General features: G+C 59.6%; 1 protein-coding gene across 1 annotated transcript; it reads right to left on the bottom strand.

Moving 5' to 3' along the window:
- Positions 1 to 764: 764 nt before the first annotated feature.
- On the bottom strand, positions 765 to 22,475 carry TANGO6 (transport and golgi organization 6 homolog). The gene is made up of 17 exons (XM_050978984.1): positions 21,786 to 22,475; positions 21,431 to 21,556; positions 20,572 to 20,683; positions 19,758 to 19,882; positions 19,144 to 19,306; positions 18,558 to 18,640; positions 16,882 to 16,994; positions 15,454 to 15,630; positions 13,921 to 14,047; positions 13,208 to 13,387; positions 8,341 to 8,475; positions 6,630 to 7,079; positions 6,400 to 6,457; positions 4,822 to 4,974; positions 2,772 to 2,923; positions 1,727 to 1,840; positions 765 to 1,094 (listed from the first exon to the last, which is right to left on the bottom strand). The coding sequence occupies exons 1-17, from the start codon at positions 22,473 to 22,475 to the stop codon at positions 918 to 920; spliced, it is 3,135 nt and encodes a 1,044-aa protein (XP_050834941.1). The 3' UTR covers positions 765 to 917.
- Between the last annotated feature and the right edge of the window lie 496 nt (positions 22,476 to 22,971).

Below are 22,971 nucleotides of genomic sequence, written 5' to 3'. Positions count from 1 at the left end.
TGAGGTAATGCCGGGGCTGGCTCTGAGACTCCGAGCACCAGGAGCTGGGAAAGGGGATCCCTGCAGCAGGAGCACCCCAGCTGGGGACATGGCCAGGACTGCCAGCCTTGCAGAGAAGGGGGTGCTGGACACCCCACACTTGGTAGGACACAGGGCAGCTTGGAAATGGGCTCCTGGGGCTGTGCACGGTGGGGCTGGGGAGGCAGGGGGCCACCAAGCTGGGTCCCTGAGGACTCTGCTCCCCCCACACCGTGGGTGTGCAGCAGCTCCTGGTGCAGGAATGGGGCCCTTGGTGCTGCAGCACTCATGGGGACTGCCCTGCCTGGAGGGAGGAGGTGGCTCTGATGTTGGGGTGTCCAGCACCCCTGAGCACAAAGTGGTGAGTGGTGGTCCCAGCCAGGTACCCTGCTGGGTCTCTTAGGCCCTCCTCAGCATGGAGGGGCTCTTGGTGCCACACCAGAGGGGCCCATCCTCAGACCCTGTGGTGAGGGAGCCCCTGGACTCTTCAGCATTCTTGTGGTGTGAGTACAGCGCCAAGGAGGGGCCACAGAATTCCCCTCTGGGGGTGCAGACAGCAGAGCCCCCCTCCCTCCTGACTCCCCTTGGGGGCAGCCACACATTTGGTGCTGCCTAGCCAAAGGGAGCCTGAAGCACTGGCCCTGCCAACTGCTTGCCCGTCAGTGCCCACCCTGGGGGTGTCACAGAGTCTGGGACATGACCACGATGGCACCCGTGAGCTTTGCATGGCCCCACAGACACAGCGCTGAGCATGTCTCAGTTTAATCCCACACCTCGTCCCAGCGAGGGTCCCCTCCCACCCAACACTGCCAGCAGCATCCCGGAGGGCACGGAGCCCTTCCCTGGGGAGCCACCGGCCCTGACCCCAGAGAAGAGCAGTTCATTCCAGCTCAGCCCCACTACGGCAGCACCACGATCTTCTTCTCCAGGGTCTGTGGGGGGAACAGAACCCTCCTCATGGCGCTGTCCAGCTCCTCCAGGGCCAGCTGTGCGTGCAGCACCGTCGCGGCGTCGCGCTCGGCCGTGGCCACGTGCTTCAGCAGGCGGTACAGGTCCAGCAGCACGTCCCGCAGCACCTGGGCACAGCACGGGGCAGGGCTGGCCTCAGCACTGCCCCTCAGCGAGTCCCAGCAGGCTGGGGCTGCCCCTTCCCCCGGGGCACCGACCACGGGCACCGCCACCGCAGCCTCGGCCCCCCGTGACTCAGTTTCCCCACATGCCAGCAGCACATTGTGGTGATCCTTCAGCCCGGGGGCACGGGGGCATGTCGGGATCCCGGCTGTGGGGATTCCCCTGGGGAACCGGCTGTTTCCCCCACGGGAGCTGAGTCCCAACACGCTTGTTACTGGGAACTGCGGAGGGAGGCCACGGTGGTGGAAAAACCGGGCATTTCCAAGTCAAATCAGGGATGAACAGCTCCCACAGCTCCCAAGAGCTGGCACTGCCCCAGCATGGCACGGCACTGTCCATGGCACAGCTCAGCAGCTCAGAGGGACCACCCCACAAAGCCCCCCTTCCCCAGGATCTGTTGAGGGAACCCTTTAGTGGGGGATGCCCAAACTGGGCATCTCAGTCCCTTCGGACTTTCCCTGGAAGTCGCTTGGGAAGGAGCCCTGCAGCCCCTACAGAGCATGGGCCCTCCCCAAGGTGCGCCCAGGAGCCCCTTGGGGGCTGTCCCTGCCCCAGGGACAAGCAGGGGCTGACCCACCTCAGTGACCTTCTCACTCAGCCCCCGCAGCAGCAGCACCACCACGTGCACAGCAGCTCTTCGCACTTCAGCCTCGGGGTCTGTGCGGGCTATGGCCGTCACACAGCAGGTCACCTGTGGGGACAGGGCAGGGGGGCATGATCAGGGCCTGAGAGATGCAGGGGATCCCATCGGAGCAGCCACTGACGTGCTGGCATTGTCCCAAGAACGAGGATGGGAGCCCCGTGCCCTGTTGGGTGCGGGCTCTGAGCAGCTCCCCCCAGGGCCAGGCGGCACATGGATGCCTCAGGAAGCTGTACAAGAGTCTGTATAAAAATCAGGCAGAGCCAAAGGAATCTAATTAAATCCCGGCAGTGACAGCCGGGAGAATTAGCAGAGCTCGCACCTTCCCAAAATAGCAGCGTGTGGCTCACTGGCATCACATCAACTGCCGGGATCCACCGGTGCCGAGCGGGAATGGAGGGGAGCAGCCCCAGGGCCAAATCCATGGTGTCTCACTCCAGGAGCACCGGAGGCGGTGGGGGTGTGGAGCTCTGGCTCTGCGGGGCACAGACCCATTGCCTCCAGGGCTGCTGGGCCCCTGGGAGCCGGGCTCACCCCACTGGGATCTCCCAGCAGCTCCTGAAGCTGTATCTCACCCACAGCCTGCAGCCGGGGCGGGTGAGGGACAGCTCCTGATACTGATGATACCGATAATGAGAATTAAGATAACGGGAGGGTAACAAGGTGTCATTAAGCGGGAGGTGTCTCTGGCAGGCACCACTTGTGCCCCCAGGTCTCCTCTGGCAATGGCTGCCATGGGTGGAGCAGGCACCTAAAAATCAGGGCTAGAAGGCTAGAACCTCCCTAGTGTTTGCTTCAGGCCCCATGACTTTTATACTCCACAATATCAGCAATTATCACTCATGTCCTTAATGGAAGTGTCCCGTTTCCATATGGAAATGTCCCATTTCCATGTCCTCAGCAGCCCAGCCATGTGCTAAGAAATGCGCTCGTTAAGGAGAAAGCTCCCCAGGCAGGGTCAGGCTCAGGATGGGGCCGGTACCTCCTGGATGATGGATCCCAGCTGGAAGCCCAGGTGCTGGCAGAGCTCGCCCAGGTTGGAGAGGCTGCTGGCCCGCAGGGCACCGTCGGGATCCCGGGCACCCCGCAGGAAGGCGCGGATCAGCGGCTCCCGGTGCTGGAACACCATGTCCCCTGCCAGGGAGAGCAGAGCTCTGGGTCACCAGCAGGGAAAGGCCCACCCTTCCTGCCAAAGCCCTGGCTCCTTTGGGAACAGATGGGTAGGGCATCTGCCTTGCAGCACCACTGAACAGCTGGATGAGACATCTGGAGCGTGGCTTGTGCCCCTCAGCACACAGCCCTGTGGCACAGAACCTGGGGCTCTTTGGCACATTCCAGTCCTCCCATGGGGTCACTCACGGTCCTGCAAACACACCAAGTGTGAATCTCAAATTCTGACATCATCCAGACCCAATCCCCTGCCCCAATTAGCACGCAGGGGTGCTGTGGAGCTGTGAGCTGCTAATGAGAGCTTGCGCCCGTGCTCAGCATCCACAACCATCTCAGGAGTGTGGTCACCCCACAGGAGCTGAGCAGCTGTGTGCCCCACGGTGTGGACACACCTCCTACCGGGCAGGGCCTTGAGGGGTGGAAAGAAAGCTCCAGAAGGTCAGCTGGCCTGTGAGTTCTATGTTTTTCCAGCTCTCTCAAGCTCTGGAAATTCCTTGGACAATGGTGTCCTGCAGATGGAGGCAGTGGGGTGGATGCCTTGGGATGCCCCAGGGTGTGGAGACAGGAATGATCCTTGTGGGCAGAGGAAGCCCCCCATCACCCTGCACATGGGGGCTCAGGCTGGGGACTGGCACAGGGTGGAGGAGCACAGGGCAGCACTGTGATGCCAAGGACTTGCTGGGAATGTATCATGCTCTGTGCCTGCATCCCAGGGCTTGGAATTACAGCAGTATGAGCAGTTCAGGGTGATCCGAGTGGGATCCCCTCCAAAGCCAGAAGTGCAGCCTCTGTGCCAGATGACTACAGAAGGGGCATGCAACACTTCCTTTCTCCTCCTAGGAAGGGGAAGCCACTCCAGTGGGACAGAAAACAGGGCAGGGCACAGGGCAGGAGGGAGGCACGATAGTCTCTTGGCAGAGCCACAGAGAGCAGTGGAGCGATCCTGGAAGTGCTAGATAAATCCCTGCTCTCAGATGCTGAAGCTTTGCAACAGAAACAACCTGGTGCAATTTGTTCTATAAATACGCCGGCGAGCCGGGACGCGCCGGAGCAGCTCCCGCGGCAGCGGCACCGTGGCGAGCAGGGAGAGCGCGGGGCAGGACATGACACCATCCCCGGGGCAGCTGCCAGGGGCAACCTGCACCCAGCCAGACACTCGGACACTGCCTGGGGAGGTCCGGGACTGAGGGGCTCTGAGCTGATTGCGGGCACCCCGCAGGACACAGTGGGGTGCCCTGAACCTATCCCAGCAGCGAGGACGGATGGTGGCACAGCCAGGCACTGATGCCACAGCTGGCAGAGCCCAGGGATGCCTCTCATGCCAGGGAACAAGGCACAGGCCACAGGAGAGTCACAGTCCCAGGACTCAGGGGGTCCTGGCCCTTCAGGGGCATGGCCAGCCAAGGCACACAGGGCCCACCTGTGACCAGGGAGCTCTGCCTGGCTGCCCCAGTACCGTGGACACCAGCTGCCACCTCCCTGGCCATGTACAGCTCCAGCTGTGTGCTCCCGCTGGCCAGGCCTCCTCCACAGAGTCAGACAAGGCATTTTAGGACGTGTCCCAACAGCAGATGCTAGAAAGGCATCATCCAGCTTCTACCTCTGAGCCCGGCATGTCCGGGCGCTTCCCGGCAGTCTCCAAGCCCTGTGCTGCCGACCGAGGGGATGGTGGGCTGCTGGCAGGACCCCTCATTCTGCTCCTGCTGCTGCCAAACCCCTGCCAGCTTCTCTTGGGCTTTCAGACCCTTCTCACCCTCTGACAACAAAAGTCCCCTGTGGGCTTTCCCCCTGGTGATGGTGAGGCCAAGCAGTGCTGTGGCTGCTGGCAGCGGGCAGTGCCATGCCCACAGCCATGGACTCACCCAGCGCCCGGGTGACACGCATCAGCACCTCGCCCAGCTTCATCCTGGTGACAGCAGCCATGGTGTCCTCTTTGCCCTGTGCTGGGCGCTCGTACTGTGCCAGCAGGACAGGCAGAATTCTCTCTGGATACTCACTGGAGAGCAGGGCAATGCCTGGAGGGAAGAAAAACTGGAAAATCAGTAATTTAGCAGTTGGCAGCGGGTGTCCACTGACTGCTGCTGGTATGCCCTTTGACCCAGTGAGGACTTGCTGCACTGGGGCAGCTGGGCACTGCAGCCAATGCTTGGGCACGGGATCTGGTCACTGCTCCCAGCTCTTGGCCATCAGCACACAGTGCCAGTGTGTCTCTGTGCCTGCTGGATTTACCTGGCCCAGACTGGGAGCAGGAGCCAGTGCATGCTGCATGCCCGCTGCATCTCCCTGGGACTGATGAGAGATCAGATCCCAGATGCAGGGATCAGACCCTTCTCCAGCTCCAATTCTCTCCCCTGAACACACTCCAGCCCCTCAATGGCTGTCTTGTCATGAGTGGCCCAAAACTGACCCCAGGATTCCAGGTGTGATGTCCAGCACATCAGGAATGTATCACTGGAGTCCGGCTCCATGAAACCCAGCGGTGCCACAACCACCGGCTCAGCCCCAGCCCCGCTGCTGTGACAGGGAGCAAGTGGGATACGGGGACCCGTCTGGCATGGCCCCCAGCCCTGTGCTTGGCACGGCACGGCTTGGCACGGCACAGGTGCCGGGTGAGTCAGTGCTGCAGGAACCACATCAGGGTTAATCACCGAACGGCGGCAGCTGCAGCGGCATTAATCACCGGGACGGTTACAGCCTTTGTGCTCCAGCCCTGGGCAAGGACAGGCCCGTCCCTCTCAAGACCGTACAGGCACTGGGAAGCACGGCATGAACTCCTTTCCCAGCTGCTGCCAAAAGTTACCAACCCAACGGCAGCGGTGCCAGCATGGCTGTGGGCCAGGGGAATGGCACACATCCCCTGACAGAGCCCAGGGCACTGTGACCATCCGCTGTCACACAGGGCACACATGGCACCGCTGCGGAAGCACCTGCCTGCAGATCCCACGGGCAGCCCGGTGCTGTGGGGCTGTGCCGAGCGTGCTGGGGCAAGCACTGACCTGAGGGTTTCCTAGGAAGGGGAGTGAGTACTCAGGAGCTGCCACCTTGGCAGAGCCCTGAGGGAGCACCAGTGGGTTCCCCATGTCCTGCTCCTCTGCCAGCCTCAGCTGAACAGACCCCTCTGTGGGTGCTGGGCTGTGCCCACGCTGTACTGAACTGCGGCCCCAGCCTGTGGCACAGACCTGGCACAGGGATGGTGACCAGCTCCAGGGAGTAAGAATAACTGGGAGATGAAGTCTCCAGCTTCAGGAACTCAGCAGGGAGCCCACATGTGGCCCCAGGCTTAATGAACAGCACAAAGCCACAGACTGGGAGGGCAGGAGATGCCAAGCCCTCAGCCTGGCCATGACTCTCCTGCTCTTCACTCCCAGGGCCCAGGGCCTCCACAGCACAAAACCTTCCCTGACAAAGGGCTGGCACTCGCCCGGACAGGCACTGCTCACCTTGGATGGCTGAGAGGTAGACAAAGGCGTCCTCATGCTGCACATTCTCCAGGAACACCTGGAAGGAAGGCAAGTGCCATCAGCAGTGACCCTGGGCTGGGCCAGCAAGGCCAGAGAACTCCAACGACCTCCAGGCTGGTGGCCTGTTCAGCGCCAGCTCTGCTGGTGGGGGACACAACAGGGGACAGGGACCAAGGCAAGGGACAGGGACCGCAGCAGGAGCCTGGTACCTGCAGCAGCTTCTCCTGAAGCCGCATTGCCTCCGGGTCCCGCCGGGTGACCAGGCTGGCGAGGTGGCGCAGGGCAGCCGCCCGGCTGGGGGGCTGGGGGTCGTAGGCTGACACCAGCAGCTCCTGGAGCCCGCCTGGAGCCAGGCTGTCGGCACGTGGGGCTGGGGAGGCACCGGGCTCACGGCACCCGCTCTGCTCCGTGCTGCTGTCCCTGTGGGCCGGGGGGCTGGGGGCTCTGCCAGCAGGGCTCCGTGCTGCCGTGCCAGGCTGCCTGCCCAGCACGCCGTGGGCAGCGGTGCCCAGCGTGCCGGGGGAGCAGGCGCCGTGGGTGAGGATGGCGATGCGCAGGTCCGAGGCCAGCTCCTGGGTGAGAGGCTCGGGGTAGGTGCGGGACAGCTCCTCCAGCAGCGGCACCAGCTGCTTCAGCACCGCAAAATCACTGGATTTCAACTGGGGATGGAGAGCAGCAGCGCTGGCTGTTACCAAGGTAACGAGGGTTCACTCCCTGGGATGCTCCCAGGAGGGTGGGCATGGGGCATGGGGGGTGAGGAGCCCCAGAGCCCCATCCCCAGGTCAGGAGCTGGGCTCCAGGCACCACGAGCTCCTCTCAGCCCAGCACCAATCCCAGCCCTGGCAGCAGCCATGGTAGACAGTGGGAAGAACATGAACCTGAAGAATAGCAGTGTCTGGGTACAGGGACCAAACCAGGGACATCCCTCCCACCAGCACTGTGCCACACTTGCCATCAGTCCTGCCTGGAAGGACATTCCCAGCACAGCAGCCATGACCTGTCCTGAGCTGGAGAAGCTCTTGCCCTAGCCTGGATTTAACTGCTAAAATTTGGGATGTGAGGCCTGGAAAAGGGTGCTTCAGCAGAGATTTTGGATGATTGCTTAAAACCCCTTGCCTGCTGAAACCCAAACAGCTCTGCAGCTCCTTCCAAAACCTTTCACATTCCATTTTCCAAATTATGTCACTCCCATTAACACAAAAGTGGGAGCAGGAACTCGCCTGGGAGGGGCCCACTGCAGCCACAAGACTCTGACTTTAACTTCTCTTCAACTACAGTTCTTTTCCCAGTATTAGAAATTTAGCAATAAGAGACAATAAATGATCTTTTTCTGTTACCAGCTGGGTCTTCCTTAGGGCAAATCCAGGGATGAAACAACCCCAGCAGCTCAGTGATGGCAGCACTTTAATGGATGTGCCACTGCTCCCCATGGCAGCTCCACTGACTGACACAGAGCTCATACATACATGTAGGTATTACAAGGTAACTGAGAGATATAAATAACAATATAAATATGTATAAAATGTAAATATAAAAGTATAAGGGGATTTTCAAGGGTACAGCCCACATGGGAAGTTCACAATACTCTGCAGCCAGAGTCTGTGACCGTGTGGGGATGCAAAGGGTGCAGTGCTGGTATTTAAAGATGCTGTATGTGACTGCACTGTTCTGACAGTGCCTTTTTAGGAGAGATTATAAATTAGTTAACTGGGCTCTTGGGGGTGCCCTGCTCTGATTGAATCCTTGGTCAGCACCCTGGCACTGCCCCAAGGAAAAAAATTATATATCTTTATCTCTAGATGTACTTACAGGCTGTGACTGAGCAGGGACCCCGAGCCAGCCCAGCTGTGCCAGTGCACCCTCAGCTGGCCGTGGCAGTGCCAGCCCCACAGCCCACAGCCCCCAAGCCTCGCCCCTCACCTGGACGGCCCCGCCGAGCACGGCGGCCACGAGCCCCATGGCCATGGCGAGGGTCTGCGCCTCGGCCGCTGCGCCAGGGCCCCGCGCAGGGTGAGCACAGGCCCGCTGCAGCACGGCTGCCAGGAACTGCTGCACCTGCCAAGGGAATGGGCATCAGCAGCAGGGACAGCCCAGGGCAGCTCCCGCTGCCTCTGTGCCCAGCCAAGTGTCCCTGTCCTGCACAGCTCCACGCCAACAGCACAGCTCCACACCAACAGCACAGCTCCACAAAAACAGCACAGCTCCACGCCAACAGCACAGCTCCACAAAAACAGCACAGCTCCACACCATCAGCACAGCTCCACACCGACAGCACAGCTCCACACCAACAGCACAGCTCCACACAAACAGCACAGCTCCACACAACAGCACAGCTCCACAAAAACAGCACAGATCCACACCATCAGCACAGCTCCACACCAACAGCACAGCTCCACACCGACAGCACAGCTCCACACCAACAGCACAGCTCACACCACAGCACAGCTCCACAAACAGCACAGCTCCACACAAACAGCACAGCTCCACACCAACAGCACAGCTCCACACCGACAGCACAGCTCCACGCCAACAGCACAGCTCCACACCAACAGCACAGCTCCACAAAAACAGCACAGCTCCACACCAACAGCACAGCTCCACACCGACAGCACAGTCCACACACAGCACAGCTCCACAAACAGCACCGCTCCACACCAACAGCACAGCTCCACACCAACAGCACAGCTCCACACCACAGCACAGCTCCACAAACAGCACAGCTCCACACCACAGCACAGCTCCACACCAACAGCACAGCTCCACGCCACAGCACAGCTCCACAAACAGCACAGCTCCACACCGACAGCACAGCTCCACAACCACAGCACAGCTCCACACCAACAGCACAGCTCCACACCAACAGCACAGCTCCACGCCAACAGCACAGCTCAACACCAACAGCACAGCTCCACACCAACAGCACAGCTCCACGCCATCAGCACAGCTCCACACCAACAGCACAGCTCCACACCATCAGCACAGCTCCACACCACAGCACAGCTCCACACCACAGCACAGCTCCACAAACAGCACAGCTCCACACAAACAGCACAGCTCCACACCGACAGCACAGCTCCACACCAACAGCACAGCTCCACACCAAAACAGCACAGCTCCACAAAAACAGCACAGATTCCACACCATCAGCACAGCTCCACACCAACAGCACAGCTCCACAAAAACAGCACAGCTCCACACCAACAGCACAGCTCCACACCAACAGCAAGCTCCACCACCATCAGCACAGCTCCACACCAACAGCACAGCTCCACACAAACAGCACAGCTCCACACAAACAGCACAGCTCCACACCAACAGCACAGATCCACACCATCAGCACAGCTCCACACCGACAGCACAGCTCCACGCCATCAGCACAAACAGCACAACTTGACACCGACAGCACAGCTCCACGCCAACAGCACAGCTCCACACCAACAGCACAGCTCCACGCCAACAGCACAGCTCCACACCATCAGCACAGCTCCACAAACAGCACAGCTCCACACCAACAGCACAGCTCCACACACAGCACAGCTCCACACCATCAGCACAGCTCCACACCAACAGCACAGCTCCACACCAACAGCACAGCTCCACACCAACAGCACAGCTCCACACCACAGCACAGCTCCACAAACAGCACAGCTCCACACCACAGCACAGCTCCACACCAACAGCACGCTCCACACCATCAGCACAGCTCCACACCAACAGCACAGCTCCACGCCATCAGCACAGCTCCACACCGACAGCACAGCTCCACACCAACAGCACAGCTCCACACCAACAGCACAGCTCCACGCCATCAGCACAGCTCCACGCCAACAGCACAGCTCCACACCACAGCACAGCTCCACGCCAACAGCACAGCTCCACACCAACAGCACAGCTCCACACCACAGCACAGCTCCACAAACAGCACAGCTCCACACCATCAGCACAGCTCCACGCCATCAGCACAGCTCCACACCGACAGCACAGCTCCACACCACAGCACAGCTCCACACCAACAGCACAGCTCCACACCATCAGCACAGCTCCACGCCATCAGCACAGCTCCACACCGACAGCACAGCTCCACACCATCAGCACAGCTCCACAAACAGCACAGCTCCACACAAACAGCACAGCTCCACACCACAGCACAGCTCCACAAACAGCACAGCTCCACACCACAGCACAGCTCCACAAACAGCACAGCTCCACACCATCAGCACAGCTCCACCACAGCACAGCTCCACAATAGCACAGCTCCACGCCATCAGCACAGGTCAACACCAACAGCACAGCTCCACGCCATCAGCACAGCTCCACACCGACAGCACAGCTCCACACCCACAGCACAGCTCCACAAACAGCACAGCTCCACACAAACAGCACAGCTCCACACAAACGAGGCCCCCATCCCACACAGCTCCCCAGCACAATTCCACACAAATTCAAGGAGTGTTCGGACACTGCTCTCAGGGATGCACAGGACTGCACTATCGGGGTGTCTGTTCAGGGCCAGGAGTTGGACTCAATGATCCCTGTGGGTCCCTTCCAGTTCAGAACATTCTGTGACTCTGTAGTTCTGTGAAACCCTTCCCATTTCCCTCCTGTTGCTGTTCCCCCAATCCCAGTGCGGGCTCAGCCAAGTCACATCCACAACTGGGACAAGGTGATGGTCAAACTGGTGGGGTCTCTCAGCAGCAGAAGCCCCCGTGGGGCGGGAGGAACAGAGGGATCCCAGCTCCATCTCTGCCTCCTGCCTGGCTCCACCACGGGATGGAAGCTGGGATAGTCCCAAAGGGAAGCTCAAGGTGGGTCTGTACGGAATTGCCCTAGGTAAAGGCTTGGAAATCCCAGAGCCAAGGAGCTCCAGCCCCTGTCTACAATTCTCCACAGCAGCCTTCCCCTTATCCTGCACAGCTGACACTCCAGCTGAGCCATTTCCTGTGTTCTCACTTACTTTGGGATTTTTCCCACAATATTTTTATTCCACATGTAACGATCCTGCCTGGTTGGCATTGGCCTTCTCCACACTTGGCACCAACACCCTTGATCCCACAGGCTTCCTGCCTTCCTAACAGATCCTGAAATGAGGGAGTTGATGTTCTCCATGCCTTATCTTCTCCCAGACAAGCATGGGAAAGGTTTGGATCACTCCTACCTAACAGGTGTGTTGCAACAGAGGAGGAACTATTGTGTTCCTCTTCCAGAAAACAAAGTATGAGAGCAACAAGGTCCTCTTGCACCAAATTCCAAACTTCCACCCCCAGGGCACTGGGTGCAGGCAGTGTTTCCTCCTCAGCTGCCAGATTCCTTAAGCACATCCCTTAAGCAAGGAGGGAGGCTGTGGAAAAAGGCTTTGGAAAAGGCTGCACAAAAGGCTCAGGTACCTGCTGGCATAATTATTCCAGAGAAGAAATTCCATCAAACAGCAAGTAAGTAAAAAAAAAAATTGGAATATTTGTTTTCACAACACAGTGACACACGAGCTGGAGGGGTTGAAGTTAAATTTAATATTTTTAAAAAAGGAAATTTGTGAATAAATAACAGCAGATTGCAATTGAGAAAAATTAAAACAAAAAAATCTAGAAAAAATTTCAGAGTGGGAGGGAAAAAAAAAGAAAAAGAAAACACTGGGGCACGGTTGTGTCTCAGGCAGGAGGAGAGAATCCTTGGTGCAGTGAGGAAATCAAGTTGACCTTGGTTATGGAGCATACGTAAATAAAATAAATGTGCAGTTGGGGGGGCACAGCAGCTGCTGCTCCTGGTCTCCAGCTTTGGAAGGATGGATCCCACTTGCTCCCACCCCATTAGGGCCCCCCAAACACCCCAGGGAACCCCACAGGGCAGAACCTGCTCAAAGCCTGTCCCTGTCCCAGCCCGGGGCCTCGCTGAAACACAACCCCAGGCAGGAGGAGAATGGATTTCTTGTCTGCATTTCTTTGGTGGTGGGTTTTCATCCCAGACTCCCGGCTGGACCCTGAAACCTGGCAGAGCCCTTCCCCGTTTCCCAGCGCCTCTGGGCCCGGCGGGTGGGTGTGATGGGAGGCAGGTGGGGACAAAGCGCCGCAGGGCTGGCTGTGTCCCCCCTGCTGCAGAGCACACAAAGGCTCCTTTGTCCCAAAGGGAACGTGAGGAAACCTGCCTGAGCCGTGCCCACGGCAGCACGGGGAGCTGGCATGGCCGGGGCACTGGGGGAAACAGCAGTAAAACACCACAGCATGAGGAAGTGAAAAGCCACCGGATCTGCAGGGGATCCAGAAGGGAGTGCCAGGCTGCCCTCGGGGTCCAGCTGCCTTCCCCACCAGGCCCATCCAGGCCACGCTCAGGGGGAAAGACTTGAAAAATCCTTTTTGGGACCAAGGGGCACCAGTGGCCTTTGAAATGACAGTATTTAATACATTTGGCACTGCCCATTCATGAATGTACGAGCACAGTTATGCCAACCAGGTTGCCCACATCCAACCTGGCCTTGGGTACTTCAGGGATGGCACAGCCACAGCTTCTCTGGGCAACCTGTGCCAGGGCCTCAACACCCTCACAGGGAGGAATTTCTTCACTGTACCCCTCCTAACCTTGCCCTTTGTCAGGGGGAAGCCATTTCCCTTTGTCCTGTCACTCCAGGCCCTTGTACAAAGTCCCTCTCCAGCTCTCTAGGAGCTCCTTCAAGGACTGGAAGTTTCTCTAAAGGTCACTCTGGACCCTTCTCTTCCCCAGGCTGAGCAATCCCAGCTCCTTCAGCCTCTGCTCCTGGCAGTGTTCAGCCGATCCCCCAGGCTTTGCCACGACCAACCTGCACAATGTCAGTGAACACGGTGTCCGAGACGCCCTGGCACAGCGCGGCCACCAGCTGCAGGACCAGCAGCTTCCTCCCCTGCCTGGCCTGGTCCTGCTCCAGCTCCAGCAAACTCCCTCCAGGCTCCACAGCTGGGTTTGGAGCCGCCTCGTCCTCCGCAGCCACCTGAGTCAGCTCCTGCCAGGAAGGGAAGGGAGGGCAGGCATGGCGAGGCAGTGGTTAAACATCAGCAGCCAGTGCCAGGTGACTCCTCACACCACCACCACCTGGCAGCTGCTGGATGAAGGTTTCTGAGAGCTGTCCACAGCTCCTGGGTGTCCCATCCCTATCCCCTCCTGTGACTATGGGCTGGGGCACAGAATTCCAGTCCAACCCAGGCCTGGAGGGAACCGTGGGGGGCTCCAAGTGAGATCAAAGGAAGCAGGTATGGGGCCCCTCTTCTGGAGCCAAGGAAGCAACAGGGATTATTCCCAGCCTCCAACACACTTCAGACATGCTCCTGTAGTTAAAACAGCCCAGAGGGAAGATGAGGGTTAACCCCTTCAGGGATAGGGCTGCTCCCACTCCTCGGCTTCCCAGCCGGCACCCAGGGCTGCTCCAGCACATGCCATACCCCAGGACACACAGGGGATGATCCCCCTTTTGCCTTCTGCTTGCCCAGGGAGCCCCTTCCCACAGGTATGCCCCAGCCAGGGGCTGGCTGCCCTCACCTTCAGGCACTGGATGAAGAAGTCTCCTGCCAGACCACTCTTCTGGCAGTGGGACAGGAGCTCCACCAAGCTCTCCACATGGCACTGCTCCAAGCAGATCTTCTGGTACAGGGCCTCATCTTCATCGCTGGAACAGGTCATGGTATCACCAGCACAAACACACCCAGAACCCCCTGACACCCAGACTCCAGGCCATGGTGAAATCCCAGTCTGCATTTCCCTGGAAGCCTTTCTTCCCAGCACTTCCCAGCAGAGCCTGGAGGCAGCTGAGCCAAACACTGCCCAGGTCATTTGGGCTCTGCTTATTAACTAACCTGCACTCATTAACAGACACCATGAGCCCAAAACACACGTTTCATCCAGCCCATAAATACCAGGATTAGTGCTGGGTAAGTTAGGCAGTGGTCAGAGACGTGGCAGCAGGGGCATGAGCCAGAGCCAGTACGGAACAAGTTTAAGTATTCTCAGTTTAAGCAAAGCAGAGCTGCTTCTAATTCTGGCCCTCCAGTACCTAAAGAGAGTTTATAAAAAGGCTGGAGAGGGACTTTGAGCAAGGGCATGGAGTGACAGGACAAGGGGGAATAGCTTCCCACTGACCAAAGGTGGGTTAGATGGGATAATGGGAAAGAATCCTTCCCTGTGAGGGTGGGGAGGCCCTGGAACAGGCTGCCCAGAGCAGCTGTGGCTGCCCCATCCTTGGAAGTGCTCCAGGCCAGACTGGATGGGACTTGGAACAACCTGAGATAGTGGAAGTTGTCCCTGCCCATGGCATGGGGCAGAACAAGATGAGCTTTAAGGTCTTTTCCAACCCAAGGCAGCCCATAATTCTAACTCAGGTCAGGAAAAGCTTGAAAAGAAGCCAAACCAAATGTATTTGTGGGGATTTTGCTGCAGGTGCCCCCAGGTCCCAGCACACCCCTGGGCACAGCTGTGCCTCTGCCTGCCCACAGGGCTGGCCTGGCCCTCCTGCCAGCTCACAGCCCCTCCCTTTAAACCCAGCTGGACATCCCAGGGGTTTAAATCTGCGTGGCTGGAGACTAAAGGCTGCAGTTACCTCCCAGCATGGCCAGCCCTGCCTCCACTCAGAGGCCATCTGCCCGTGCCAGAGGAGCTCCATGGCTGCTCCACGGCGCTGGCACTGCCACAGTCCATGCTGTGACTGTGCCACCTGTGCCCGAGGGACTCTGCTCACTGTGTCACCTGACAGGCTCGGGCTGCAGGCTGGAAGGTGAATTTGGGGGGTTTTGAGATTGGAAAGGCACAACCCCTTCCCAGATACTGCACAGGCAGGGAGAGCACACCAACGCTCAGGTGGAGTGTGATGCTTTGTGGGGCTGGAAGTCAGAGCTCTGCACCATGTCCAGGGAACCTGGGGACTGTGTTGGCTCTGTGGAAGTGCCACCTGCCTGAGCCTGAAAGGAGGAGACCCTGTGGGATGGCTCTGTCAGCCCCCTGCTTTGCCTAGGCTCTCTGCCAGGCTTCCCTGGAAAGCCCTGGTGCCAAGTGACTCAGGGACTGTCCCACAGCACTCACCTGATGGTTTCCTCCACGACGATGGCAGCCCCGCCCTCGCTGCCCACACGGAGCTGGCACTGTGGGTGTAGGGTGGGCACGTGGCTGCTCAGCCCAGCCAGGCCCTCCAGCACAGCCAGGGACTGCTCCCGCTCTGCCTTCTCCAGGAACCACAGCAGGATGTCCTGGCACGGGGAGCTGTCAAGGAGAAAGGAGCCAGTGGTGACACTGCTCTGCCCACTGCACCTTCCCTGCACATGTTTTGGGATGAGGGACATGACTGGAGTGCTCTGGAGCAGCTCTCCTTGGGATGCTCCAGCTCCTGGCTCTGGCAGCTGAAGGCATTTGTGCCTGTTTCTAAGGGAATAAGCAGCACATCCTGCCCTTCTGGCGCACCCAGATGGAAGGATTTGGGTTCCTCCACATTTCAGGCTGGCAAGGAAGCACTGTGAACACCCTTGGCACGCCCTGCCTGTGCCTCACACCGAGGTGACAAGGGCTGGTGGCAGTGCCAAGAGAGAGGAGGAAGGAGATGGGAGCACTGAGGTGGCACGGGGAGCCCTGCCAAGGAAAGAAGCAGGTTAATGAGGTGCAGCAGCCGCACTGGGCCGTGCCAGGGGTCTGGAAACCCGAACACTTCCAGGCAGCTGTGGGTTCAGGCATCCCTGCCAAGTTCCTCAGCAGAGGAAGCAGCGACTGCTGGCCCAGCAGCAGCGTGAGCTTGGTGTGTCCCGCCAACTTGTCACGGCACTCGCTGCTCTTTGAAGTGATTAACGAGGCCTTTAATATTAAACAGCACAGGCTGTGTCTACACACACCTTTTAGGGAAAGCCTCCACACGCCAGGATCACCAGAGCACTGTGTAACCCCACCAGGAATGCTTTTACCAGGCCGGTCCTAACTCCAGGGAAAGCCTCGGGGGACCAAGGACAGAGGACAGCCAGCACCTGGTCACCCCTGTGCCTGCCACGTGTGATGCTTCCCACTGTACACCAGCCATGGTATGGGCATGGTGTGGGGGATCAGCTGCCAGGATTGTACCAGAGTGATCCCAGATTGGAAAATGATCCTGTACTTCCAAGAGGCAGTGCTTAAACTGTTTTCCCAGTTTTTATGCTATTTGTAGATCCCTCCATCCAGTTTCCAGCATCACTACCTCCATCCATAGACAACCACACTCTCTGCTCCAGGCAGAGCCACTCTGTGCTCCCAAGGGCACACTCAGCTCTACACAGAACATCCTGGCTTCAGGGAACACAAAAACTAACATGAGAACGGGCTGCCAGTGGGCCGTGTGCCCTGCCTGTGGTTACTGCCTGCTTGGAACAGAGTGCTTGGGGGTGAGAAGGAGGATCTCTGCTCCTGCCTGTGCCCTGAGTGTGGCTGCTGGAGGCGGGTGAGCCCAGCAGCTGAAACCCCAGCAGAAGCAGAGTACAAAGCCTCCCTTACCGTAAGTATGACACATTCTGCTTGGCGAAGGAATAGAGGGAAAACACCACTCCCAGGACTGACTGCAAGGATCCCAGCAGCAGGCTGGAGCTGTCATTCCCAACCACATACACCTACAGAGGGAGAGAGGGGCACAGCAAGGGGAGTCAAACACCTGCACGGAGCAGAGGGGAGCTCAGGAACAAGTCTGTGCACAGGGCAGCTACCAGGAGGATGGTGGAGGGCTCTCAGCCTCTTCCTGCACTCTGGAGGCTGTCTTCCCTGATTATGCCACATTCCCTATTAAAACCTGCCTTCAGCACCATCCTTCTCCAAGAATTTCCTTAACCACAGCAGGGCTCCAAGCTACAGGAAGGTTGCAGGCAGTTATTTGGGAAGCCTGCTGCTTAGGAGTAAGGTCCTGCCTTACCCAGGGATGCAACAGGGTATGCTCCTGGCATGAGCAAATCTTCACTGAATGACTGTAAATCTCAAACACAGAGATCAGTCACTAGCAGGGCAGCTGAGCTGCTCAGGCTTGGGGGGGACTGCAGAGGCTCTGGGAATGTTGTTGGTGCTCAGGGGGTATTACAGGGGCTTGGGGGATGTTGTGGAGGCTCTGGAGGGGTTGCAGAGGCTCTTAGGGGGGCTATAGGGGCTCAGGGGTGATTGCAGAGCCCTGCTCCTCCCCACCACCTCATCCAGCAGCCTCCCAAGAGGCTGAGAAATGGTCCCCAGAGGGCCCTGCCCTGCTCCACTGATGCACACAGACCTGTTTTCATGTGCTAATCCCCACGGAGCCATTCCTCCTCCCCAGACCCTTGTGTACACAAAGCCTCCCGATGAAGCCCCAAGGATGGTTTCTCACTAAGCATCAAATGACACTTGTTAGGCAAGAAACCCCCCCAAACCTGGGGTCCCCTCACTAATCTGGCTGCTGTCAGGCCCCCAGTGCTCTGCCATTAAGGAGGGACCCACCCCAACCCCCCCAGCACTGCTCTGGGAGGGAGCAGCCCTCCAGACCGGTCTCTGCCTGCCAGCCAGTTACAACAGATCATTACTGGGAAAATAGACAACAATCCCAGCATTTAAGAGCTTAGCCTGCCTCGGGGCATGCCAGGAAGCAAGTCACCAGCTTCTGAAATTTGAATTCCTGGAGTGGAGATGTCCTTGTGGGTTGGAACGTGCAGCAGGAAGCTGCTGGAGCCTGCAGTGTAGCACTGGGGTTACTGGTGGGAATGGCAGGAAATGGAGTTATGAGGGGAGGTGTCACAGGAGAGACCTCCACAAAAAGCCCTCACCCTTCACAGGAAGCACAAGGATGGACCTCACCAATCCCTCAATGCCAGAACCAAGATCTGTGCTCCAAGGAAAGCTCTGAGCTCCTTACAGTGCCTAAGGGGGCTCCAAGAGGGCTGGAGAGGGACCTGGGACAAGGGCCTGGAGTGACAGGACAAGGAGCAATAACTTCCAACAGCAAGAGGATGGGTTGAATGGGATACTGGGAAGGAATCCTTCCCTGTGAGGGTGGTGAGGCCCTGGCACAGCCCATGTGGAGGCTGGGGTACTCCTGCACATGAAGACCAGACATATGAGCATGACTGCAGGAGACACTGGGCTTGTGTGACCCAACACACACTGAACTGCTCACTGGGTCTCAAACCAGCTCTTTTTCTCACCCAAAGCAGACATGGTACCTTGAGCACATCTTCCACACAGGTGCCCAGCTCTGCCTCTGGCACCAGCACGGCCCCTGCTGTCAAATCCTCCAGTGCCAGCTCTGAAAGCAAAGGGCATAGACATGAGCCCCCCAAAACAGCCCAGAGCCCCCAGCAGCAGAACTGCATTCCCTGCACCCAAAAGCACTTCCACAGCTCCCTTCCCTCCCCATGGGAACAGACCAGCCCTCATCAGCCATACTCATTGTGCTGCAGTGTCGTAAGCCCCCGAGGAGACATGGAAATCAACACAGACCACAACTCCATGATGGATGATTGCCCAGAGAGCTGCTGGCCAGTGTGGGGAACCAAGAGCTTCTGTCTGGAAGCCCAGAACAAGGATGTCAGAGTGGGAGAGGCTCCCAAGGAGCACGGGGCAGAGCCAAACTGCTCAGCTCCCACGCTGCAGCGACGGCACACAAGTAGGAGTAAATATGGTGTAGCCAGACAAACTGAGCTGGGCTGCCACACTCCCCAGCCTGGCTGCTGGCCTGAGAAAACTCAGATGGAATGACAAAAACCAGTGAGGAGCAAAACCAGAGCCCTCCCCAGTCCAGGTGGGTACCTGTGGCCTCAGAGCAGCGGCGCAGCGGTGCCAGCAGGGGCTGCAGCAGGTGCCTCTCTGCCAGCTGTGGCTGCTCCCTGGCCATGGTCAGCAGCGTGGTGGTGGCCACACGCTGGAACTGCCGCGCTGCCACTTTGTCCTGGATGTGCAGCAAGTCCAGAATCTGCAAGGAAAAAGAAACAAGGATCAGCAACCCCTCAGAGGGGGCAGCCTGACGCCTCGCAGCAACCAGGGAGCCACCCACGTGCTGCTTTGCTGGCAGCTGGCATGACATTCCATGTGTGGAAGAGCCAGTGTCCTTCCCACATGTGCAGGACACCTCTCTGGGTCAAACCAGGAGCCTGCACCACTCCCAGAGCCAAAGGCTAAAAGCAAGAGCTACACACAGAGCTCTTTGTAGCACGGTGCCAAGTTCCTTGTGTGATCAGACATCATCATCCAGCATTTCAACAAAACATGGAAAATTCAAGAGTGGAAACATCCTACTGCCAGAAAAACATGTTCATGTTGTGCTGGCTTGAGCCAGGCCACACTCAATCAGAAGGCAGAGCCCCAGCACCCTCCAAGCTGAGAACTGGCTCCACATTCCCCAGCAGAGGGGCCAAGGGACTTACCTGGGGGCACACCTGTCTGTAGTAGTCCTCGAGGGACAGGCACTGCTGGGGGCAGGCAGCCAGGATCTTCCCAATTGCATCGCATTTCCTCCAGTCCAGAGCTGCTGCTTCAGCACCAGCACCACCTACAACAGCAGCAGAAATCCCAGGTCAGCTCAAACCATGGCCAGCTCTGGCTGAAGCCAGCTGCTCCTAGCCAAAAATTGGATTTTGAGCTTTTATTGCTCTTTCAGGAGACGCAGTTAAGGACAGAAAGGGCAAAATTGCTGTGCAAGAGCCCTGATAATGGAAAGCAACTCCTACAGCCAGGTGGGTGAGCCAAAAGGTGGGGAGAGGTTGTGCTTGGATGGCTGGAGTTGGCCAGATGAGATTTTGGCACTAAAAAGTGTGGGATTCAATTTGTGGAGAGCAACAGCTTCCTTCCCTGTCAGGATGTGGAGAGCAGGGATGGGATGGGTCTCACTGTCCCTACATGTCTCACAGCCCAGTGCCCAGCACGGCTCCCACCACACTGGCACTGGGACAGGGCACTCCCCAGGACTGATCCCACCCTGGACACACACAATGTGTGACCCCATCGAGGCACAAACAGGCTTGGAGCCTGTCAGTGTGGCCCTCAAACACATGTGTATCCCAAATTAGAGAGGTTTGGAAGCTCAGCACAGGCAGAGGCAAAGTCTGTGTGTCACCACGTCACCTCAGCCTGGCACAAGCCGGCCCCCACATCCAGCTCTGGTGGCTCTGCTCTTCTGGGGTGAACTGTCTCAAGACACCTCTGAATCTGTGACACTGGGGCCCAGAGCCCCCCACTCACCGTCTGTGCCCTCCAAGACACCCCGAACCACGGCCTGCACCCCGCTGGGTCTCAGCAGCCTCTCGGAGAGCAGGTGCCCGCAGAGCCGCCGCAGCCAGGCCGGAGCTGCCCCCTGCACCCGGGCACCTCTGCAGGGCAGCGAAGGAGCAGGTGAGGAGCCTGTCTGCACACACCTGTGCCCAGCCCACCCCTGGGCAAACAGCCCACGCTCTGACAGAGAGCACAGCACACAGGCTTTGAATTGCTGCTTCGTCCAGCGGCACAAAGCAAATCAGGAATTAATGAGAGGTCAGCCCTCAGGTGCTCAGCATGCTATTGCATCTCTGGCAGTGTCCAAGGCCAGGCTGGATGGGACTTGGAGCAACCTGGGATGGTGGAAAGTGTCCCTGCCCATGATAGGGAGTGGAATGAGATGAACTTTGAGCTCCCTTCCAGGCCGAGCCATTCTGGGATTCTAAGATTCTATTAAGGGCATTTTCCCATGAGGACTTTCCTAAAACAACACTTAAGAGACTCCCCATCTCTTCCTCCCCAGGATGCTTTGGAACAGCCCCAAAGAGCAGCAGGTGCCCTGTGGCATCCCCCGAGTGGGAAGGGTGAGGTTTGGAGGAGCAGAAGCTGTGCTTGGCCGGGCACGGTGGATGTGGGTGCCAAGCCAAGGTGGCACGTGCGGCGATGACAGTCCCTGACACACCCACACCGCTGCTGCACAGCAGGGCTGGAATGACACACACCCAGCAGCCTCGCCAGCGCTCGGGAACTGCTTTTTAAGGTGTAAGAACACGTCCAGAAGAGCAGCATCCTCGGCGTGTGGGAACCACGGGGGTAAGGACGGTGACAGCCCGGTGGCGGGGATGGCCGCGGGTACCTGCTTGGGCTGTCCCTGCAGGACGAGCAGCTCCTGCACGGCCAGCGGCTGATAAACACGGTCCAGGATGTCCCTCAGGGCTTCCCGGCACTGCGCTCGCTCCGCTTCCGAAACACCCTGGAACAAAACACACCAGGGCTTTGAGAACAGCTCGGCTGGGCACTGAAGCCCCGGTCCGGGCGGTGTGCCGGCGCCCCGCAGCCCCTCGGCGGGCTCCGTGCTCCCGTTCTTTCTCTCCCATGGGGCAGGATACGGGAGGGACCGCCTGAGGAGCGGGCTGGGGCTCGGCGGGACGCGCACGCCACCACCGGGGAGCGGGGACACGGGCTGCGAGTGTCGCACGGACCTGGCAGAGGGCGGCGGGGCCGTGTCCCAGCGCGCAGAGCCCGCACAGGAGCAGCCGGAGGTGCCGGGCGAGCAGCGGGGCGCCCAGCGCCGGCAGCCGGGCCAGCTCGACCAGCGCGGCCACGGCGGCGAGCAGCCGGGCCCCGCGGGTGCCGGGCGGCGGCCCCAGCCCCGGGCCCGGCCCGAGCCCCGGCGGCAAGTGCGGCAGCAGCCCCAGCCCCACGGCGGCCCGCAGCGCCCGCCGCACCGCCCGCTCCTGCCCCGCGCTCAGCGTGTCGGCGCCGGGCGGCGGCGGCGCCCCGGGGGCGGCGGGGGCGGCGGGGGCTGCGGCGAGCGAGGCCAGGCGCTCCTTGAGGCACAGCAGCAGCGCCAGCAGCCCGCAGGCCGCCGCCCAGCCCGGCTCCGCGCCCGCCGCCCCGGCCGCCAGCGCGGGCGCCCCGGAGAGCACGGCCGCCCGGAGCTGGCGCAGCGCGGCCCAGCCCGTTGCCCGGGACAGCCGCTCCTCCAGCGCCGCCGCGTTCCTGCGCAGCGTCTCCGGGCACAGGGCGAGCTCCGGGCCGGGCTCGGCAGCGTTGTCGCCCTCACTGGGCGGCCCCAGCAGCAGCTCCAGCGCCTCCAGCACACGGGCCGGCTCCGGGCCCGGCTGCGCGCCGCCCGCCATATCGGGAGCGCTGTCGGTGAGCGCCGCCATGCTGCGGAGGGCAGGGGAAGGGGCGGGGCCGCGGCCGCCGCCATGGCGGGGAGGGCGCGGGGGGGCGGGGCCACGCGGCTGCCGCCATCTTGGGGAGGTCGGAACGGGAGCAGGATGCGCCCGGAGAGCGGGGCCGGGACCCGGACAAGGGTGAGGGACGGGAGCGGGGAAATGGTGTCCGCCTTCACGGCAAAGGGTAGGTGCGCTACTGGGAAGGAATCCTTGTCACTTGAGAGTGATGAGGGCCTGGCAGTTGCGCAGAGCAGCTGTGGCTGCCCCTGGGTCCCTGGCAGTGCCCAAGGCCGGGCTGGACACTGGGGCTGGAGCAGCCTGGGACAGTGGAAGGTGTCCCTGCCCATGATGGATGGAGTTCAGTGATCCATACGGTCTCTTCAAACTCGTAACCCTTCCGTGATTCTGCTTTCCCTGTGGAGGGGGGCATGGCCACACCTGTGGAGCAGATAAAGCCTTCGAACACCGGCAGAGCCTCACACAC

The sequence above is a fragment of the Serinus canaria genome, chromosome 11 (assembly GCF_022539315.1).
Source record: "Serinus canaria isolate serCan28SL12 chromosome 11, serCan2020, whole genome shotgun sequence".
In the NCBI taxonomy this organism is placed as follows: Eukaryota; Metazoa; Chordata; class Aves; order Passeriformes; family Fringillidae; genus Serinus; species Serinus canaria.
This window is presented reverse-complemented; position numbering and strand designations above follow the sequence as displayed.